General features: G+C 43.3%; 1 protein-coding gene across 2 annotated transcripts; it reads left to right on the top strand.

Annotated features, from left to right (window-relative positions):
* The first annotated feature begins 3,752 nt into the window (after window positions 1-3,752).
* On the top strand, window positions 3,753-17,795 carry MAPKAPK5 (MAPK activated protein kinase 5). Of its 2 annotated transcripts, none has more exons than XM_029961131.1 (13): window positions 3,753-3,822; window positions 4,928-5,003; window positions 6,179-6,276; window positions 7,346-7,454; window positions 9,471-9,560; window positions 10,123-10,218; window positions 11,218-11,298; window positions 12,494-12,681; window positions 14,759-14,879; window positions 15,461-15,591; window positions 16,134-16,249; window positions 16,567-16,671; window positions 17,604-17,795. In XM_029961131.1, exons 2-13 carry the CDS (start codon window positions 4,935-4,937, stop codon window positions 17,696-17,698), a joined length of 1,299 nt encoding a protein of 432 aa, XP_029816991.1. In that variant the 5' UTR covers window positions 3,753-3,822; window positions 4,928-4,934; the 3' UTR covers window positions 17,699-17,795. The 2 variants fall into 2 exon arrangements, with proteins under 2 accessions (XP_029816991.1, XP_029816990.1); XM_029961130.1 differs by having other exon boundaries at window positions 16,134-16,255; window positions 17,604-17,793.
* The last annotated feature ends 519 nt before the right edge of the window (window positions 17,796-18,314 follow it).

Below are 18,314 nucleotides of genomic sequence, written 5' to 3'. Positions count from 1 at the left end.
GACACACACACGGAGCCTGGTTTGGGACGGGGACTTTGTTTGCTCTGGGGGCGCTCGGGGAGGTTCCCACAAATCACCCCCCCCACAACCAGCCGAACTTTTCACTGTTATTCCGTTTTAGCGAACAAAGGAATTAACGGTCAATTCCTATAAGTTACACGGTTTTCTCATTAACTAGTATTCTGTCTTCTTTTGGTTAATGATTCTCTTATTTTTCATGTGAATTAGTGCCATGCTCAGTCTTTCTCTTGTTTTGGGTCTGGGGGTTTGTTGGGTCGATCAGAATCACCTCTTACCCCCGTGGAGCCGGTTTCAGCCCAGCTGCTGAGTTGGGTTTATTAGTTTCTTCCTTCTCTTGAGGGTTCTGCCCCATGTCCTTGTGATTTGTAATTTCTGCATTCCCTGTGTCCACCATCAGTGAAAATCCTTCTCCCCATACTTTGTTAACCTGCCCCAGGTCTGAGATCACTGAAGCATCTCCAGCCCTAAACCTTAACAAGGCAATTCTACCCACAAGTCATTTGTTTTTCTAACACCTGGATACCACTTAGAGCTTCTGTTTCACTGATTAACTCTTCTTGTTTATTAGGCTTGAAAAGATCAAACATCAAAGAAAATCCTTAAGAAAACTTTTACACATTCCCCATTTTGCCACAATGAGCAGGACCCTGTTTCACAACCCCCTCTCATTCCCTGTAATTCTCTCTGGGCAAACTGTTGGCTATTCCCTGAGGTGCCACATCCTTCTGTGTGAAAACAAATCTGGTGTGTGGGATGGTTGTGTTTGGAGCAGCTGAACAGATCCAGGGTTCCAGAATTCTTTGCTGTGGAAACTGGGAAATTCCTTTTGGAATAAAGTGACATAAAACAGTATTTTAAAGCGTCTCTGCAGCCTCTTCACCTTGTGCAAAGCATTTGCTGTCCGAAATTCTGTGGTTCAGGACGGGGATCAGAGATTAGGGAAGGAGGCTGGAGGAGCAGAGGAGGTGGAATCACACAGGTCCAAGCCTGTGCACCTTGAATTTTTATTGTAAAGATTGTTTTGTTGTCACAATTCCTTATTTCAAACCTTTTCCCATAAATATTCAGTGGAAACTGAGAATCGTGGAATTGTTAAGGCTGGAAAAGACCTTTAAATCAGAAGAGCCTGAGCTTTTCCCTGAACAGTCCTGAGGTTTGACCCTCTCAAAGCTCCTTGTTTCAAACCTCTTCCCATCAGTATTCCACGGAAACTGAGAATTATGGAATCATTAAGGTTGGAAAAGACATTTAAGTCAGAAATGCCTGAGCATCCAGCTGTAAGAACTCTGGGAATGCTGCTTTTCCAGGCCTTTGGCATCCCAGCCTGCTGACTCTGCTGCTCCAAGTGTTGTTTTAGGAGCCCAGAGCTGCTGGGAGGGAACTGTGCTGCTGGAGAGAACTCAGACTTTGTTGTAATTGGATAGATTCCATATTAATTTATTCCCTTTTCCCACTGGAAATTAATTTAAGGAGTGATCAGAAGTTCCAAGTTCCTTTGACAGCAGGATCACAAAGGTTTCCTGTGTCCATTAATCCAAACAGAGCCCAGGCCTTTGGGCTTCCCCCTTGAAACACTTGGATATTTTCACAGGGCAGTTTGATATTTTTGCTTTTTAAGCATTTCAGGCTGTTTAGAATCACAGAATCCTGGATTATTAAAGTTGGAAAAGCCCCCCAAGATCATGGGGTTCAAACTCTGACAGAAAAGATTCTGAAGATGGTGTTTGGGTGTTATATTTGGGTGTTATGGGCTCGTGTTGGTTTGTGGCTGCACAGACTTGGGGCTGGATTTGGAGCTGCTGGTTCTGAATTAGGGGATGTAAGTGATTGAAGTTCCCAAGTACTGAATTTTGTGTCATTTGGAAATGGTAAAAAGTGTTTCTTGGTCACTGTGTTATATTCATTTTAACTTCTAAGTTGTAAATTTGCTTTGGAGTGAAGGTTGGAACCCAAATAAAACTGCAACCCCCCCCAAATGTTGCCTTTTTATTTAAAACACAATATGAAAGTTAATTTTTATTAAAAATGGACTTACAGTTGTTGAACTTGTCCTTTAGTTGTTGAAAATTATCAGATCTTATTTTTCCTTCATTTCATTCAGAGATCACAGACTTTCCAGTCCTAATCAGCTTCTCTGGCCCATTTATTCAGGAATAAATGGGGATATTTGGCATTTCCATTTCAGCTCCTTCAAAACTTACACCCCAAGTGTGATGTGTAAAGCTGAGGGGGAACTCCCCAGTCCAGAGAAACCCTTTCCCTGCTCATTAATGCTCTCCTAAAATTAATTTTAATTAATTTATTATATTTAATATATTTAATTAATGCTCTCCTAAAAGCTGGGGTTTCATCCCACCTCTGCTACCTTCAGTTCTCTGTAGCTATCAGGAAAATTAAAGCAGCTTTTCCCTAATATGCTTATAACAAATAAAATTTGAGTTATTTGATTTGATAAGAAGTTTCTTTGTGGTTATCCAAACAACAGATAGATGTGATCCATGTTTCTTCCTTCATTTATAAAACCTCCAGTGAACTTTTTTTTTCCCTTTACACCTTTCACTGGTCATTTATGATTTATGTAACACTCCAGGCTGTGTTAAAAACCAATTTTTCCTTTCATACTTGCCCCTTGCACTCTTTAATCCCTTCAAATCTTGCCTTAAATATCCACTTTCCTCCCTTGTTTTGTTCTCAATCTGTGTGGTTTGAGGTCTGGCTCCAGCCTAGAGTTAATCCAAGATTATTGTAGCAGAGACCACCAATCCCAGGTGAGGGATTGGCCTTTTCCAACAACTTAAAATCATTATAGAACCAAGATCATCAAGTCCAACCTTTAGCCTTAGTTGAGAGCAGGAGTGTCCTCAGTTTTCTGGGATAAAATGCTCCCTTTGAATTATTAACAGAAAAGTCTGATCAGAATAAAGCTCCTTAACAAGCAGTGGCCTCTTCCCTTAAATTTCAGTGTATTTGGGAATATTTTCCCTGCCTCCTTAAGCTTCCCCAGCACTGATGGTTGTACCAACCCCTTTCTTGTGATTTATCCCAAAGCTTGGCTTTGGAAAGATGATCCTGGGGTGTAATAAAAGGACAAAGGCACAGCACAGGGCAGCAGCTTTAATCCAAATTAATCAAAAAGCCACCCTGTGCTTGATTTCCATCCTGCCCTGGGACATGTTTAAGCCTGAGAGCACCCAAGCTGTGTCCTAACAAAACCAAGCCCTGTTGAGATGGATTAGGACAAAAGGATTATAAACATGGGGCTGGTTCGTTATCAGACAGGCTAAAACCAGTCAGACAAGGTTTAATTTGCAATGTAATGACTCCAAAAGTTTGAAAACCTTATTTTTTTTTATGTACTCTATGACCCAAAAATACATGTTAATGCTGAGATTGGGCCCTTCAGCTGGGATTGATCATTTACAGGTGGATTTAAATCAAGGGGAGATGCCCTTGTTACACCTTGTGTACTAAAGACTGTTCTCAGTATTCCTGGTTCAGAGTGCCAGGATGAGCATTCCCACTGCACAGAAATACTTGCAAACAAATAAATTGTCATATGAGCATTTGTATTTATGTTGAATTTTCCACAGCAGGCTCTTTCCTGCTCAGGAATTTTGCAAACCAGGTCTGCTGAGTCTTTTTTTTGGGAGGGGGCGGGCTGTAGTAATTTTATTTATTTATGTGTTTATTGACTATTTTTTCACTCTTCCTGTTCCTTCTTGAATAGGAAACCTCCATTTTAGAGGAGTACAACATTAACTGGACTCAGAAGTTGGGAGCTGGGATCAGTGGGCCTGTGAGGTAAGAGAGCACCCCAGGTTTGGGGAGAAGTCAGTGAGTATTTTAAATGCTTTTGACAGAGTGTGATCCATGGAAAACTCCTTGTAAACAACAAATATCTGCTCCATGTGGGTCCTGCAAGTGGGGTTTTGTCTTTTATGGGATGTATGTGCAGTAAAACCTCTCTTCACCTCCCTGTCCCATCTCATGCCGTGTTCCTGGAATTGGTTGTGGCCACAGAAATTCCTCCTAAAACCCCTCTGTCCTTGAATCCTGGTGTCCCTGCAGTGCAAAGGCTCCTCTGTGCCATCACCACTGTCCCTTTCCTGTTCTTTCCAGTTTTTTCCCTTCATCCTGTGAGGCCAAAGCAGACAATTCCATGGGCATCCCAACCGTGTCCCTCATGGATTTCTAACCCCAGCACGAGCTGGATACTTGCTGCGAAGCAAAACAAATATTCCCTTTTCAACAAGGCCTCTGCCTTCAGGGAATGGGAATTTCTGCTGGAAAACAACTGTTCCTGGGTGCTCCACAGGGTCCTTGTCTTTCACCACCATTTGTCTCCCTGTCCAGCCCACTGGTTTCTCCTCATCTGTTTTGTGTTGCCTCTGATCTCCATTAAAACACCCCCTTTGGGCTTTATTCTGTTAAAATGAGGGCCCTTCCCTCAATTGTTCATGTTAAATTGGGGAAAGAGAGAAAAAACAGTTGGTGGCCTGGCCAAAAATGAGGATTTCCATTCAGAAACACTTTATTTATTACAAACTCCACTCTCCACCGGGGATGTTCAGGCTGCCACTGTGTGTTTTGGGTTTTTTTCACCCAAAGTATCTCTTGAGGCTGAATTTTGAGGGAGTTTTGCTTGTCTGCAGTTCCCCCTCGCTCTGAAAGGCTTCTTTTTGCCTTGCTGGAAGTCAAATTTGTTTGAAGTTGTTTCTACAGAACTTACTTGGTTGTTGTGGGAGGCTGAAAACTGAGGTTTTCAAGCTGGGCCATGGGGAGAGGTGCCCTTATATCCCATCTTAATTCCTGTTCATTCCCACATGGAGAACGATCTCAGATCAATTGCTTGAAGTGTCTCTTTAACATTCTTGCTGACTGAATAATTTTATTGCTGTAATACCAGAGTCTGCATGAAAAAATCCTCTCAAGAACGCTTTGCACTGAAAATCCTCCTTGATCGTCCAAAAGCTAGAAATGAGGTATAGTTCCTGTTTCTACTGCCTGCCTTCTGACACACCACAAAATCTAGTGTTTTAAAATAATGTTTTTTTTAAAAAAAGTGCTTAAAAATGTTAAAACAAAATGTAAAAAAAAAAAAAAAGTTTTAAAACCCTCCTCACAAAACTTGCATTTGCTGTGCAAGAATTCCTTGGGGTTGATCCTCAAGCTTTAGGGTTGATCCTCAAGCCTTGCTGTGCTCAGTTCCCATGGGATGAGGTGGTGGGGGAAAAGAGGGTCCAACTGTGTAGGAATTGCTGTACAGATATTTATTTAGAATTTGCTGAACTACATTTTAGAGCTGTTCCTCTCCCTGTGTCCTGTGTGACGTAACACGACCGGTTTAGAGGGAATTTTGTTTCCATACATCTCACTCTTGGATGTCACAGCTCTCAGGATTGCCAGGAATGCTTCAAGTTGCACTGGAAATGGATTTATCTGTGTGCCAGGAACTAAAATCAGCTCCTGGTGCTGGTTGTGACTTCCTGAGGCTGCTGAGAACGTGCCAAGGTGCCAAACTGTCAGGCTGTGAAATGCTGGGCACTCCTTCCAGCTGTCAGGAATTTGGAGAAGGATTAATTATCCCTGAGGTTTAGGCAGCTTGCATTGCTTGTCACTTAAATTCACTGTCAAAATTCCCAGGGAAAAAATAGTCTGTGTTCAAAAAGCATCACTGGTTTGATTGAGCAGCCCAGGAAGCTTTAAACTTAAATTCCCTAAGTCCCTGTTTCAGAGTGCTGGGACAGGAGATGGGGTTTCACACATGGAGTGCATAAAAGAAGCCAGATTATGGAATTTTTGGTTTCAATAAATAATTTTCACTTTCAGTCCTATCTCTGTTGCTACTTTAAAACAAGCTCTGCCTTTAAGTTTATTTTAGAAACTTGAAGAAATAAAAAAAAAAAAGAGCTTTTTCTGGAACTTTGAGGATGATTCCGTGGCTTGTACCAAATAGATTGACAATATCTGATGTTTTTATCATAGTCTGAGTTAGTGGAATGGCTGCTGGTCACTCATATCAACACTTACTTCTTAATTCTTGGATAATTTGAAGCTGTGAGTGGTGCTGAGCAGAGCTGGGCTGTGGTTTGCAGGGGAAAGGGGGATCAGAAGTGCCTGTCCCTGTGTGCAGTAACACCCCTCCCTTCTCTTCAAGGTACGTCTGCACATGATGTGTGCAACACATCCCAATATTGTTCAAATTATTGAAGTTTATGCTAACAGTGTGCAGTTCCCACATGAGTCCAGCCCAAGGTAAGATTACATAGGGGGGGGTCATTCCCACAGCTTTCCATGTTTAGCCCAAGGTATAGTGCAGTTTGCTTTTTTTGTTTGTTTGTTTTTAATCACAAAATTATTATTTATAGGGGGTCCCAGATGTCATATTTAATACCATATTTATCCTTCAGACCAAGCAACACTTGCTTTTTCCCCTGGCAATGTATATTTAAATTAATTTGCATCCTTTCCTACCTGTTTGAGTACATCTCCGTTTCTTAGGTTTTTCATTGATTCAGTCTGTGATATCTGTGCTGTGTGAGAGAAAGAATTGTTTCTAAAAATACTAAATTCAGCCCTGAAAACTCTTAATATGAACACAGAAAAAGAGAAAAACATGAAGCAGACTGATTTTTCTTTTTTTCCTGCATTAATCACTTGGGATAAAAATATTGTCTTCTAATCGGATATTAGTTGAGAAAAAGCATCAGAGCTGAGAGAATTAAAGAGCTGAGACCTGTCCTAGTCTCTGATGTGTCTGATTTTGCTGTATGAGGATAACTAGGAGTTAATTCCTTGAGGACCTGCTAGTCCTGATCTCCATGTTCCCTATATTCCTTCCTAATTATGGCAGTAAAGCTGTAAATTAAAATCCTGGGGTTCAGTAGAGCATCCACACCCAAAAACATCTGTTCTTTGGGGGCAGAGTTATCCCATGTGCCTTCCAGGGCCAAACTGGGTGGAGCCACCTGGATCTGGATGCGTCCATGTGGACGTTGTTTCGTCAGGAGGAGCAAAGTGGAGATTCCTGCCTGAGTCAGGTTGTGCTGGGAGCCAGAAAATCCTGCAGTTTATACAGTTAAAACTGAAAGAACCAAAACCAAAAGTACCAAAAGAACCAAAAGTAGCAAAAGTACCAAAAGTAGAAGAATTAAAACTAGGAAACCAAACTTAGGGAACCAAAGCAGCTCCAACCACTGTAGGAGAAACAAGTGTCTTGGCCTGTCAGTAAATGTAAAATATGCACTGTTAGTTTAGAAATTCTGTTCTATTTTTCTTTTATTTAATGATTTTTAATGTAACAAAATGAAATGCTTTTGAACAGGGCTCGGCTCCTAATTGTAATGGAGATGATGGAAGGGGGAGAGCTCTTTCACAGAATCAGCCAGCACCGGCACTTTACTGAGAAGCAAGCAAGCCAAGTAACAAAGCAGGCAAGTCACTCCCCTGTCTGAGCAAATCCACAAGTGATAATGGCTAAATATTAACAATTCCTTGGGCTGGGAGGGGTGGAAAAAAAGGCCTAAAGAAAATAATCCTGTCTTCTGATCCGATGATCATTTGCCTGCTTTGTTATAACCTGACAATGCCGAAGTTTGGTAGAAAATAATAAAGAGTTTGAAGCTGTGGGCTTGTTCTTTGGGTCTGCTGTCTTTAACAGTGGTTTTCCTCACCTGGTCTACAGAACACTTCAAAGAGAACTTTTTTTTCTCCTGGTGTGTCCTCTCTGTTGTCCTAAAAGTGTTGCCTCCAGCAGCCCCCAGGCTCTCGTGGATCCAGTTTGATTCCAGTTGGGAATGTGTCCCAAACTTCTCTCCTCTTTTGGGCCCATGTGTCCTGGGCCAGTGGATTCCAAGCTGGGCTTTGTGCTTGGTTTTATGGAAGTCCTGCCCTTCATGGAAGATAACAAGGAATGTGCCACTTTAGTGCCTGTTTTCTGTGCTGTTTGTTCTGGTGTTGTTTTCCCTTCACTGTTTCTCTGCACAACTCACTCTTGAATGCTGTATTTTAAATATATTTGCAGTTTATATACATGAAAGAATTTTAAACACTCCATGGTGGTTTCTACAAGAGGTTTTGGTGTCCATCAGGCTCTTTGTTCTGAGCATCTGGTGTGACTCCATGAAATTCAGGGATCCCCAGGGTCAGTTCCCCTCAAATGGGGAGATAATATTTGGTACTGAGGCAAAAAAGAGGCCCAAATAATTCCATCTTACTTTTCTCTTTTGTGCTTTGACTTGTTTCTAATGAAGTGCTGATTGTTGCTGTTGCCTCTTTGGTTTCATCCAGCAAAAATTAGGTGGAAGCACAGAATTATTCCTGACAGTTTTTCATGTGCTTTGGGCTGTTTGATTCTGACACGTTGGGAAAATCTTGTAACACTTCACCAAAAATCAAAATTTTGAATTAAATTCTTACTCTGTGTGTGCACTTGGTGTATTCATGTCCCAAGTAACTCTTGGCTTTAATGTTTATAGAAATGAAGTTTGAAATGTTAAAATCTTATTGTTTCATAGAGTGATTTATCCTGAACTGTGACTCTTGATTCCTTGTAGCCTGTAATAGCTAGAATGTGTCACAGAGCTGCCTCTTTTTCTCTGGGAATGTGTTTCTGTTTGGTTCTGAGCTAAATTAACACCAAAGTTCTCATGTGACAGTAATTTGCAGTTTTCTAAGGCATCAACACTTCCCTCAGCGTGCTGGGTTTGGGTGGGATCCTGCAGAACCCAACAGAAATATTTCCAAATAAGGGCTGTGTGGCTTTGCCTTCCTTCAGCCTCAGTAAAGCTGTTTAAATATTTATGCTTGGGTTTTCTTTGAATGAATTGCACTTGGAAATGTCCATTCCCTGGAGTTTTCCTGGGTTTCCAAACCACAGCAAGGTGAGAAACTGCCTTTGAAAGGATCGTGGAGTGCATTTCTGTGTGATGGCCCATGTAATGAGGGAAGTGCAGGCAGTGCCATCAAAAATTAAAGAATAAAACTGCCTGAATGTTGGATCTCAATCAGTAACAGGTGCAATAAAACATTCACAGAAATACTGAAGCTGTTGGGAGTTAAGCAGGGTGTGGTTGCTGGGCAGGGGCACCTCGGAGGGCTGGCACAGCACAGGGAAGGGCACTGTCAGGTCTGTTCCATTTTGGGTGGTCATTAATGCCTTGATTGAGTCAAATGAGATGGTTGGGCAGCCCAGTCCAGCTTGGCTTTTGTTTTCTGTTTGCTTTGAGTGAAACACAAACTGAATCCTTGGTGGGATGAATGTCCCACCCATCACTTCACTGCCCTTATTGCAGGGTCAGGCCTGTCTGAACTCAGCCTTGCAGCCAAGTGCAGTGAGAAGGTTTGGGGTCTGACATACATAGGAAATGTCCTTTTTCTAAAGCTAAAGTAATGTCCAGGCTGAAGCAGGAGTTCTGTAACTGTAGCTCATTTATTGTGCCCTTTTCCAGATAGCTTTGGCTTTGCAGCATTGCCACTCACTAAACATTGCACACAGAGACCTCAAGCCTGAGAATCTCCTCTTCAAGGATAACTCTCTGGTAAGATGAATACTAGAATTCTTTTTTTTTTTTTTACTGCTGAATTCTGTAAAATGGTGATTTTCAGAATAGTTGTAAAATTACATTAATCACCTTTATTGACTTTGTGCTTGTACATTCTCTGATCTCCTTGGAGCACAGTCTGTTAAATATGAGGCAGGTTCTGCAGCTCTACACAAATCCAGCTTTGCTGAGGAGAAGATCATTCTGTCACATAATCAGGATGTTCTGACAAGCATTAGAGGGGCTTTGATAGATCCAAACACTTCCTTGTTTCTTTTTCCTGCTCATAACCACCCTGGACATGCAGTGACCCCTCTACAACGTGTTTATTGCTTTCCCAGTCTCAGAGGGGGCTGTTCCTGACCCAGAGCACTCAGGAAAGCAAAAATGCTTGTTTGAAAGATCAGGTTTTGTCCTTTTAGCTTGGGGGAATGTGAGTGTGTGAATACAGATGAGGAGTACGTGTGGCAAAGGTGAGATGAGAACAAGGCAAGACTTATGTGTTAGAAAAGCTGATATAATGAGATTTATGTAATGAAGCCTCTTCTCCTTATTTCAGGATGCTCCTGTTAAACTGTGTGACTTTGGATTTGCCAAAGTAGACCAAGGTGACTTGATGACACCACAGTTCACTCCGTATTACGTAGCACCTCAGGTAACAAAAATCACAATTCTGGGCTAAAAGGGAATAATTTCTTGCCTGTGTCTCCAGAACTACAGCATTCTAAAAGCCTTTGCTGTCCTGTTCAGGGCTTCTGGGGGCAGGAATCTTGAATAATTGGAGATTAGCCACCTTTGGAGCTGGAGTGTCACAGTGATGTGTTGATAAGAGCAGGGGATAGTGAGGCAGATTTCCCAGACTGTTCTTAGCACTGATTTTGTCCACTGACCTTTAACTGCATTAAAGCAGGTGTTTTGGAGGAGTTCCTGCTTTCCCATCCTCCTTCCAGCTCAGACTCGTTCAGTATTACATTAAAAAGGACTGTGCTGGAACAAAAAGGCTCTGAAAAGGCTCAAAAATAGCAGTGGTTATCTGAGCACCTTGGCTTGGCCCCTTGTCATTAAGGCACAATCTATAATTACAGACAGGCTGCTCTTTGTAGTGCTACTTTCTTCTGTCCTTTGTGTTGGAATCCTGAAGAAAATGAAAAGAAAACTGCAGATGGATCTTTAATTGAAGTGCTGGGCACGTCAGAGCCTTTAATCACTGGGAAGAGCAACTCAGAGATCAGACCCTGAAAGTGCCTCCTCAGCTGGAGCCTCCCGGGCCTTCTGGAAACCCAAACCCTCAGATTTGGTCAGCAAGGGACAGATTTGGTGTCATTTGTTCCTGGGAGAGGCAAAAAGGGACATCTCTGGAGCTCAGGTTACCCTCCAGACACACTCTGGGTTCTAATTCCAAGCCTGGAGGTGTTGGAAGTTGGGAGCAGTTGCTTTAATTCAGGCAAAACTGATAAATTTCATTCAAAGCAGCAAAATATTTTAGCTGAATGTAGAAAGTCCCAATCTTTTTTAGGAAGAAAATTTTGAGTTTGAAAAAGCCTTCAGTAGCTGGAATAAGTTTACAGAATGGAAAAACATCCAGAATCTTTTTGCCTATAGATGAGAGATGTATTTTGCTTTGTTTTCTTTTTTTTCCCTCTTATGGCAACAGGTATTGGAGGCACAGAGAAGACATCAGAAAGAAAAATCTGGTATTATCCCCACCTCTCCAACACCCTACACTTACAACAAGGTGAGTGGGAAACAGTGCTTTAAACAGTGTTTGTAAAGTGCCTTCCCCACCAACCCTGAAGGCACAATGTAGAAATCTGTAGGCACAATTTAACACCCAAGGCAATAAAGTTTATTGCCCTAAAATGACACCCTTACAGCAGCAATAAATTTACTCTGATCTGTGACAGGAATGCATCTAAAAAGCCAAATATCTCACACTGAGTACAAGCAGGATCTAGAGAAACCAGCAGGGAAGTGTCATGTTGCTGGTTATTTTGTGTTCCTTTGGCTTTTCTCAAGGAGTGACCAGGTTTGCAGTGGGATTTCTCCTTGAACAGAAGGTTCAGACCAGGCTTCACTCAGTTGAAGTGGCAAATGAGGAGATAATTATCTCTGCAGGCTCTGTCTGGGTTTGGAAGTGACACACTGACAGTGCTGCTGCCTCTTGGTTCTTTCTGATGGAGTGAATAATGAAATACACACTTAGCCCAACCCTAATTAGTGATCCTCTAATTAAAGGAGAAACACACAAACACTGTTAAGGAGCACTAAATATGAAAAGATTTTGGAGGGAGCAGAATGATTCTGCTGGAGTGAGACCATGGGGGAGGTTCTTTCATCCCTACAAGAAGCTGTTCACAGGGATCCTCTTTCCTGCTGTCACCCAGAGCTTCTGGATGTGCAGATGTTTTGCCCAGTCTGTTTCTGGGAACTTCTAGAAAATGCCCAGTATTTTATGCTGTAGCCCTGGGCAGTACCAGCTGCTGCTGGACCCTTGGCAAAGTGTCCTAAAGGGTTGTATTCCTTTTTGGGCATTCCAAACTCTTTTCCTTCATATTCTCATCACTGTCTCCTGCTTGCCGAGCAGTGTTTGAACCACTGAGTGTTCTTGGAGTGTCAACTCTAATTAAAATTAGCTGATTTCTGATGCCAGTGCTAAGGATCTACCTGAGTTCCAGCTGTTTAACCCACCATGTGCTAGAGCAGGTAGTTTGATATGTGGTATTAGGGTTTAGCAGCCTCCTATAGAGAGCTAAAGCAAAGATTAACTACTCTGCAGTGGTTTCCTGACCACAAATCCACCTTCTCCAGGGTTCTGATTACCCCTTCTCCACCCTGGAGAAGCAGGGGGGGGTTGAAGGCAGACACTTGTTCTGCAGTAGCTCCCCCAGTGCTGCAGAGCTGACCCGGAGTGGTGCTGTCCTTGCTTGCAGAGCTGTGACCTCTGGTCCCTGGGTGTCATCATCTACGTGATGCTGTGTGGGTACCCCCCCTTCTACTCCAAACACCACAGCAGGACCATCCCAAAGGACATGAGGAAGAAGATCATGACAGGAAGCTTTGAATTCCCAGAGGAGGAGTGGAGCCAGATCTCCGAGATGGCCAAGGACATTGTGCGGAAGTGAGTCCGGGGAGGGAAGTGTTTTATTGCTCTTTTTGGTATTAAAAGGTTGAAAAGTCCCTTGAAAATCTGTTTTCCCAAAGGGATTGTTCTTCTACCTTGTCTGCAGCTCATACAGCTGACAGATCTTCTGTCATATTCAGCATAAAGTCTGGTAAATATTTTTCGTCCCTTCTTTTTTTCCATCCCCAACTGTTTGATTTTGATGTTTCTGAATTTCTTAAGAGTGAACTGTGAGTTTAGTCTTTAAGGGCAGCAGATGCACCAAAGGATTCAGAACAACACACACAACTGGCTGCCACATCAGGTGCTCTACAGCCTTGGATCCTGTACAGTAATGTTTAAATTCCTGCTAAAATCAGGTGGTTTAATAAGATCTGGTAGATCTCTCCCTTAAAACCAAGTGCACATCATACTCAGTCTGAAAGGAGTCAAGAGAGGCAGGGAAAGGCAGGGTAAGATCTGTCCTGAAGGTATCAGACTCTGGGATGAGGGTTTGCATTGAAGTTTTATTCCAAATGCTCATGGAAGCTGTTTTTTGCATGCCCTGCACATCTCTCAGCTGGGAGAGTTTCCCAGACAGGGGCTGTTTGAAAGCCAGAACGTGGCACTGATTGGGGCTTATTCTCTAAAGAGTGAGAGGGACTTACTGCCTTTGTATGACCAGAGGAACTGAAAGAATAAAAACAACATAAATAGGAAAAAAATCAGTTGGGGAAGTAATTTTAAAGTGTTACTGGCTCCTCAAAGATACTGTAAAATCTCCAAGGACTTCATATTGCTGGGACCTTTGGAGCAGTGCAGGAGAACCCACAACCTTTCACCACAAAAACTGCAGGGAAACTTGCTTTATATGAAAGGTTTAAAGGTTTTAAAAGCAAAAAATTTTATTGTCTTTTAAAATGACCATAAACTCAGCTCACAGAACATTGTCACGTGGATTCAGTTCACTTATTTATCCCACTGATGTTATCAGGACTCCTTTCCCTGCCTGTCTTTTCCAGCCAGGGAGTCTGAAGTTGAGCTTATGGTGCAGGAATACATTTAGAATTAATATAATTCTGGCTTAGTTTACATTTGATGGGTGTAGGCAGCTCTTCCTATGGAGTCTGGCTTTTGGGGCTCATATTTGGCATTCAGGAAGCTGCTGCCTCTCAAGTGTGTCGAGCTCATTTCTCACCTCAAGCTTTGGGAGCTGGAGGTCAGGACTTGGAAAACCCATGGAAAATGAATGCCTGGGCCTTGTATCAAAACTGAACTTACAACCTGTTGGCAGCAAGTGAGATTTCTGAGCTACCCCAGGGTCCTGCTGACATTTTGCACAAGTTATTTCCACTTCCTTGGTACATTAAACAACGTTTGCAGCCAGGAACTGATTTAGGGAATTGTCTAAGGAATGTGACAACCTCCTGGAGTCCTCCTGGTTCTAATTCAGACTCCTGGGAGAACTTGTCAGCACTCTGGGGGGAATTTGGCTTTTTTATGGAGCAGTTCATCATGAGAACATGAGCTTATCTGCAAAACCTCTTTCCAGGGTTTCATTCTAGTAGCATTTATTCCATGGATTTTTTTAGCAGTAAAGAATAAATTTCCTTCTTATTCTGAGGAACTGGAGCCTGTCAAAGTGTCCATTCCTTCAGGGTTTTGCAGGGGAAGAAAAGGTAAGGAGTTGCAGGTGGAAACAGTTAATTCAGTGAAGTTTCCATGCCCAAAATCCTTGGAATGAGTGTGGCCTGTTATGAGGATGAGCTCTAGAAGAGCATTTCCAGGGACTGTTGGTCTGGATCATTTCCAGCTCGTCTGGGAGATAATTTCCAATCTGAGAACACACAGATATTCCTGAAATGGCCCCTCAGCACCTTTCCTTTACCCTGAATCCCTGAATGTACCTGGATGAGCTTGTTAAATAAATCCACAGCAAGGCTCAGAGAACCTGGGACAAAGTCAGGCTGCTTTTGGGGCAGTTTGAGCTGTTGTGGAGTTCCTTTTTGACCCCTGTGATGCTCAGAGATTGTTCAGTGCTCTGCAAATCAACAATCAACAAACCCCACTTGATGGATTATTTTTCCTTTCCCAGGCTGCTGAAGGTCAAACCTGAGGAGAGACTGACCATCGAGGGTGTGTTGGACCATCCCTGGCTCAACTCCACAGAGGCTCTGGACAACATCCTGCCCTCTGCCCAGCTGATGATGGACAAGGTCTGAATTCATAGAAACAATATTAGTTTAGTCAGGAATGTTGCACAGGAGCAGGACAGCTCTTGGATGGTTGGAATGTTTTGTTTAGGAGAGCCTGAGATCTCTGTAAGAAAATGGAAAGAGGGAGAAAATGGAAATAAAATATGAAATTTGGGCTTGGGGGATGTGCTCCAGGATTGGTATTAAAAGCAGCCATGTGCTGAGGAGCAGAGAGCAGAGCATGGTAGTGAAAGAGGAATCTTTTCTTCTTTTTCCCCCATTTTATACCCCTACTGTGACCTCAGTCCTTGTTTCCTTTCAACTCTGCTCAAAGAGGAGTTCACTCAACACTCAGATGTGGTGAACATGAGCAGTAGAGATGATCCTTTGTCCTGTTTCCCCCTATGAAGTTGGGATATATTATCCCACAGTCAATGACTGTAGTTCTCATCATGTCTTGCTTCAGGCAAACCTGATTTTTGTTCCATATCTCCAAAACAAACAGGATTTTGGTGCTTCTTTTTCCCCATGCATGGCTAACATTGTCCACATACTGTTCCTTAATTCACAGAGGATCTAAAGTGCAACTCTTCTCCTTCCAGGCCATGGTTGCAGGGATCCAACAGGCTCATGCAGAACAACTTGCAAACATGAGGATCCAAGACCTCAAAGTGAGCCTGAAACCCCTTCACTCCGTGAACAACCCGATCCTGCGCAAGCGGAAACTGCTGGGGTAACTAAAGCTTCCAGGGACACACAGGGGCAGCTGGGAGGCTGGAACAGGGCTTTGGGAACGTCCCAGGCTCAGTTCTGAGGTGGTTGAACTCTTGGTGTAGTTGGAGTCACTGGGACAGTGTGGTTTGGCTTCTGAGATGTTCTGGTGAGGGCGGGAGGAGCTGGGTCCTGTATCTGTGTTAGAACAGATCCCTTACGAGGAGATGGGTCACGTGCAAGAGAAGGCAAACTGGGAGAAAGAATTCCAAGATTTTTTTATGATCCTGACACTTACTTACTGAAAAAGTCAGGTAATTTCTCTTTGTTCAAGTTAATCTGAAAAGTAGGATAATGCATTTTAGGACTTCCTTGAACTAATTTAAAGGAATATTTCTTTTTGAAATGGTCTCATAATAAAGAACAATAATTATAATTAATGCCAAGTCTGTCTCCCAGCTCTCCAGGGAGTGAAGGGGGGTGTTTTACTGATGCAGTTATGCAATGAGTATGAACTTGAGCTGTGACCAAACTCTTAATTATTTCCTCCTTGTTCTTCCCCAGCACCAAGCCAAAGGATGGGGTTTATATCCATGACCCTGAGAACGGAAGCAACGATTCCAACGTGGCTCTGGAGAAGCTGAGAGATGTGATTGCCCAGTGCATTCTCCCCCAGGCTGGTAAAGGTTGCCACTTTTAAGAAAGTTGCCATTTCTAAACATGCAAGACACTGACTTTGGGTCAGTCTGTGTCAGTGGGGAGGGAGGAAAAACAAAACTCCTGCTGCCCTGGGCACTCTGTGGGCTGGGATTTGTGTGGTATCAGTGTGAGCAGGGACATGCAGAGCTGGGAAAAGAACTTTGAGCCAGGAGTGGCTGCTCTGAACCCATTTCCTGGTGTGTGTGGAGAGAGGAGGAACAACTGCATGTGCTGTTGGCTGGAGCCCTGAGTGAGGCACGAGGCCAAACCTCCTGGTTCTCTTTGTGCTCCCAAACAGGAGAGAATGAGGATGAGAAGCTGAATGAGGTGATGCAGGAGGCCTGGAAGTACAACCGGGAGTGCAAGTTGCTGCGGGACACTCTGCAGAGCTTCAGCTGGAATGGTGAGGAGCTGCTTCCTTCCACAGGGAAGGGGGAAAACTGAATGGGAATAACCCCAAATCTACTGAAGTGGTGCTGGTTTAGGTTTCACAGTGATTCAGGCCTCCTGCCAGAATGGGTGTGCTCAAAATGAGGGGCAAAGTTCTGCTTTAAAAATCTCTGTTTGAGGTTCAGGGTTGAGTTTTCAGAGGCACCAAGTGGTGTAGGAACAGAGCAGCACAAATGGATTGTGATGGAAAAGGGGGAATGGTTTTGAACTGCCAGAGGGCAGGGTTAGGTGGGAGATTGGGAAGGAATCCTTCCCTGTGAGAGTGGTGAGCCCTGGCACAGGTTGCCCAGAGAAGCTGTGGCTGCCCCTGGATCCTTGGAAGTGCCCAAGGCCAGGTTGGACAGGGCTTGGAGCAACCTGGGCTAGTGGAAGGTGTCCCTGCCCATGACAGGGGTTGAACTGGATGGGCTCTAAGATACCTTCCAACCCAAACCATTCCATGATTCTCTGATCCCTTTAGGAACCTCTTCAGCTAGTTTCCTCCCAGCTGTTCATTCCCTCTTTCTGCTGGAGGCCACTGCCCTCACCCCTGTGAGCACAACATCTCCTCAGCTTGGCTTGGGTGGGAGAACCAGGACAGTCACCTTGGGAGTGCTCAGATGGCTCCTGGACAAAACAGGGTGGCACAGGGGTCAGCCCCAGGAGCAGAGGGGACCAGAGCTATCATCCAGGCTCACAGGGCTTGGTTGTGCTTCTCCCCTCATTCTGTTTTGCTTGGTTGGGTTTAATTTAGGTCTTTAAGTGCTCAATTTTCCAACAGAACTAGACATTGTAACTCATTTTGGTTCTCTTACCCTAAGTTTGTGTGAATCATTGTTTAAGTCCAGCCAGGATTTCTTCCCTTCTTTGTTCCCAGCACCTGACTCCCTGTTCTTTCCCTTCCAGGCAGAGGATTCACAGACAAAGTGGATCGACTAAAACTGGCAGAAATAGTCAAACAAGTCATCGAAGAGCAAACAAACTCCCACGACTCTCAATAGCTGGAGCTTCTTAATCTTATTTTTTTTACCATTTAAGATTTATTCTTTAACTGTAAAAAGTATTTTTATGTAAATTAATAAATCATAATTATTTCATTAAATTTCCATACTGCTTGAAAATGCTGTATAGTTGTAGATACAAAAAAAAAAATCATTGGTACTGTAATATTTTTTTAAAACTCAGTTCCTTGAGGTCTCTGCGATCACTTATGTACTGTTAATCATGAGGGCCCCAAAAGGGGTGGATTATATTGCTAAAGACCATTCTTTCTCTTAATAACCAGTTGCAGGAGCTGCTTCCATCTGCCCCATCCAGCACTGCAGTGACTGTGTATGAGAACAAGAGCCACAGTTTAACCCCTTGCTCAGTGAGTACTTGAAGCAAGTGCTGTGAAACACAAATTCATAGCTGCTCTTGGCACCTAAATTCTGATTCTTTAAGTAGAGGCAACTAAATTAAATAACCTTCAGTGTGGCTCAGTGCCCTGAGAGCCCCCTTGGCCTTGCCCAGGGCATTGAGTCCATGTGCTTGCTGGAATTTTCAGTTCTGAGCAGTAACTCTCCTCTTTTTGTCTCCTTCCCATCTTCCCCAGACTTTCTTCAAACCTCACCCTTC

The sequence above is a fragment of the Manacus vitellinus genome, unplaced genomic scaffold (assembly GCF_001715985.3).
Source record: "Manacus vitellinus isolate BGI_N305 unplaced genomic scaffold, ASM171598v3 scaffold_31_pilon, whole genome shotgun sequence".
Lineage (NCBI taxonomy): Eukaryota > Metazoa > Chordata > Aves > Passeriformes > Pipridae > Manacus > Manacus vitellinus.
The sequence above is the reverse complement of the archived record's forward strand: the minus strand, read 5'-3'. Positions and strand labels throughout refer to the sequence as shown.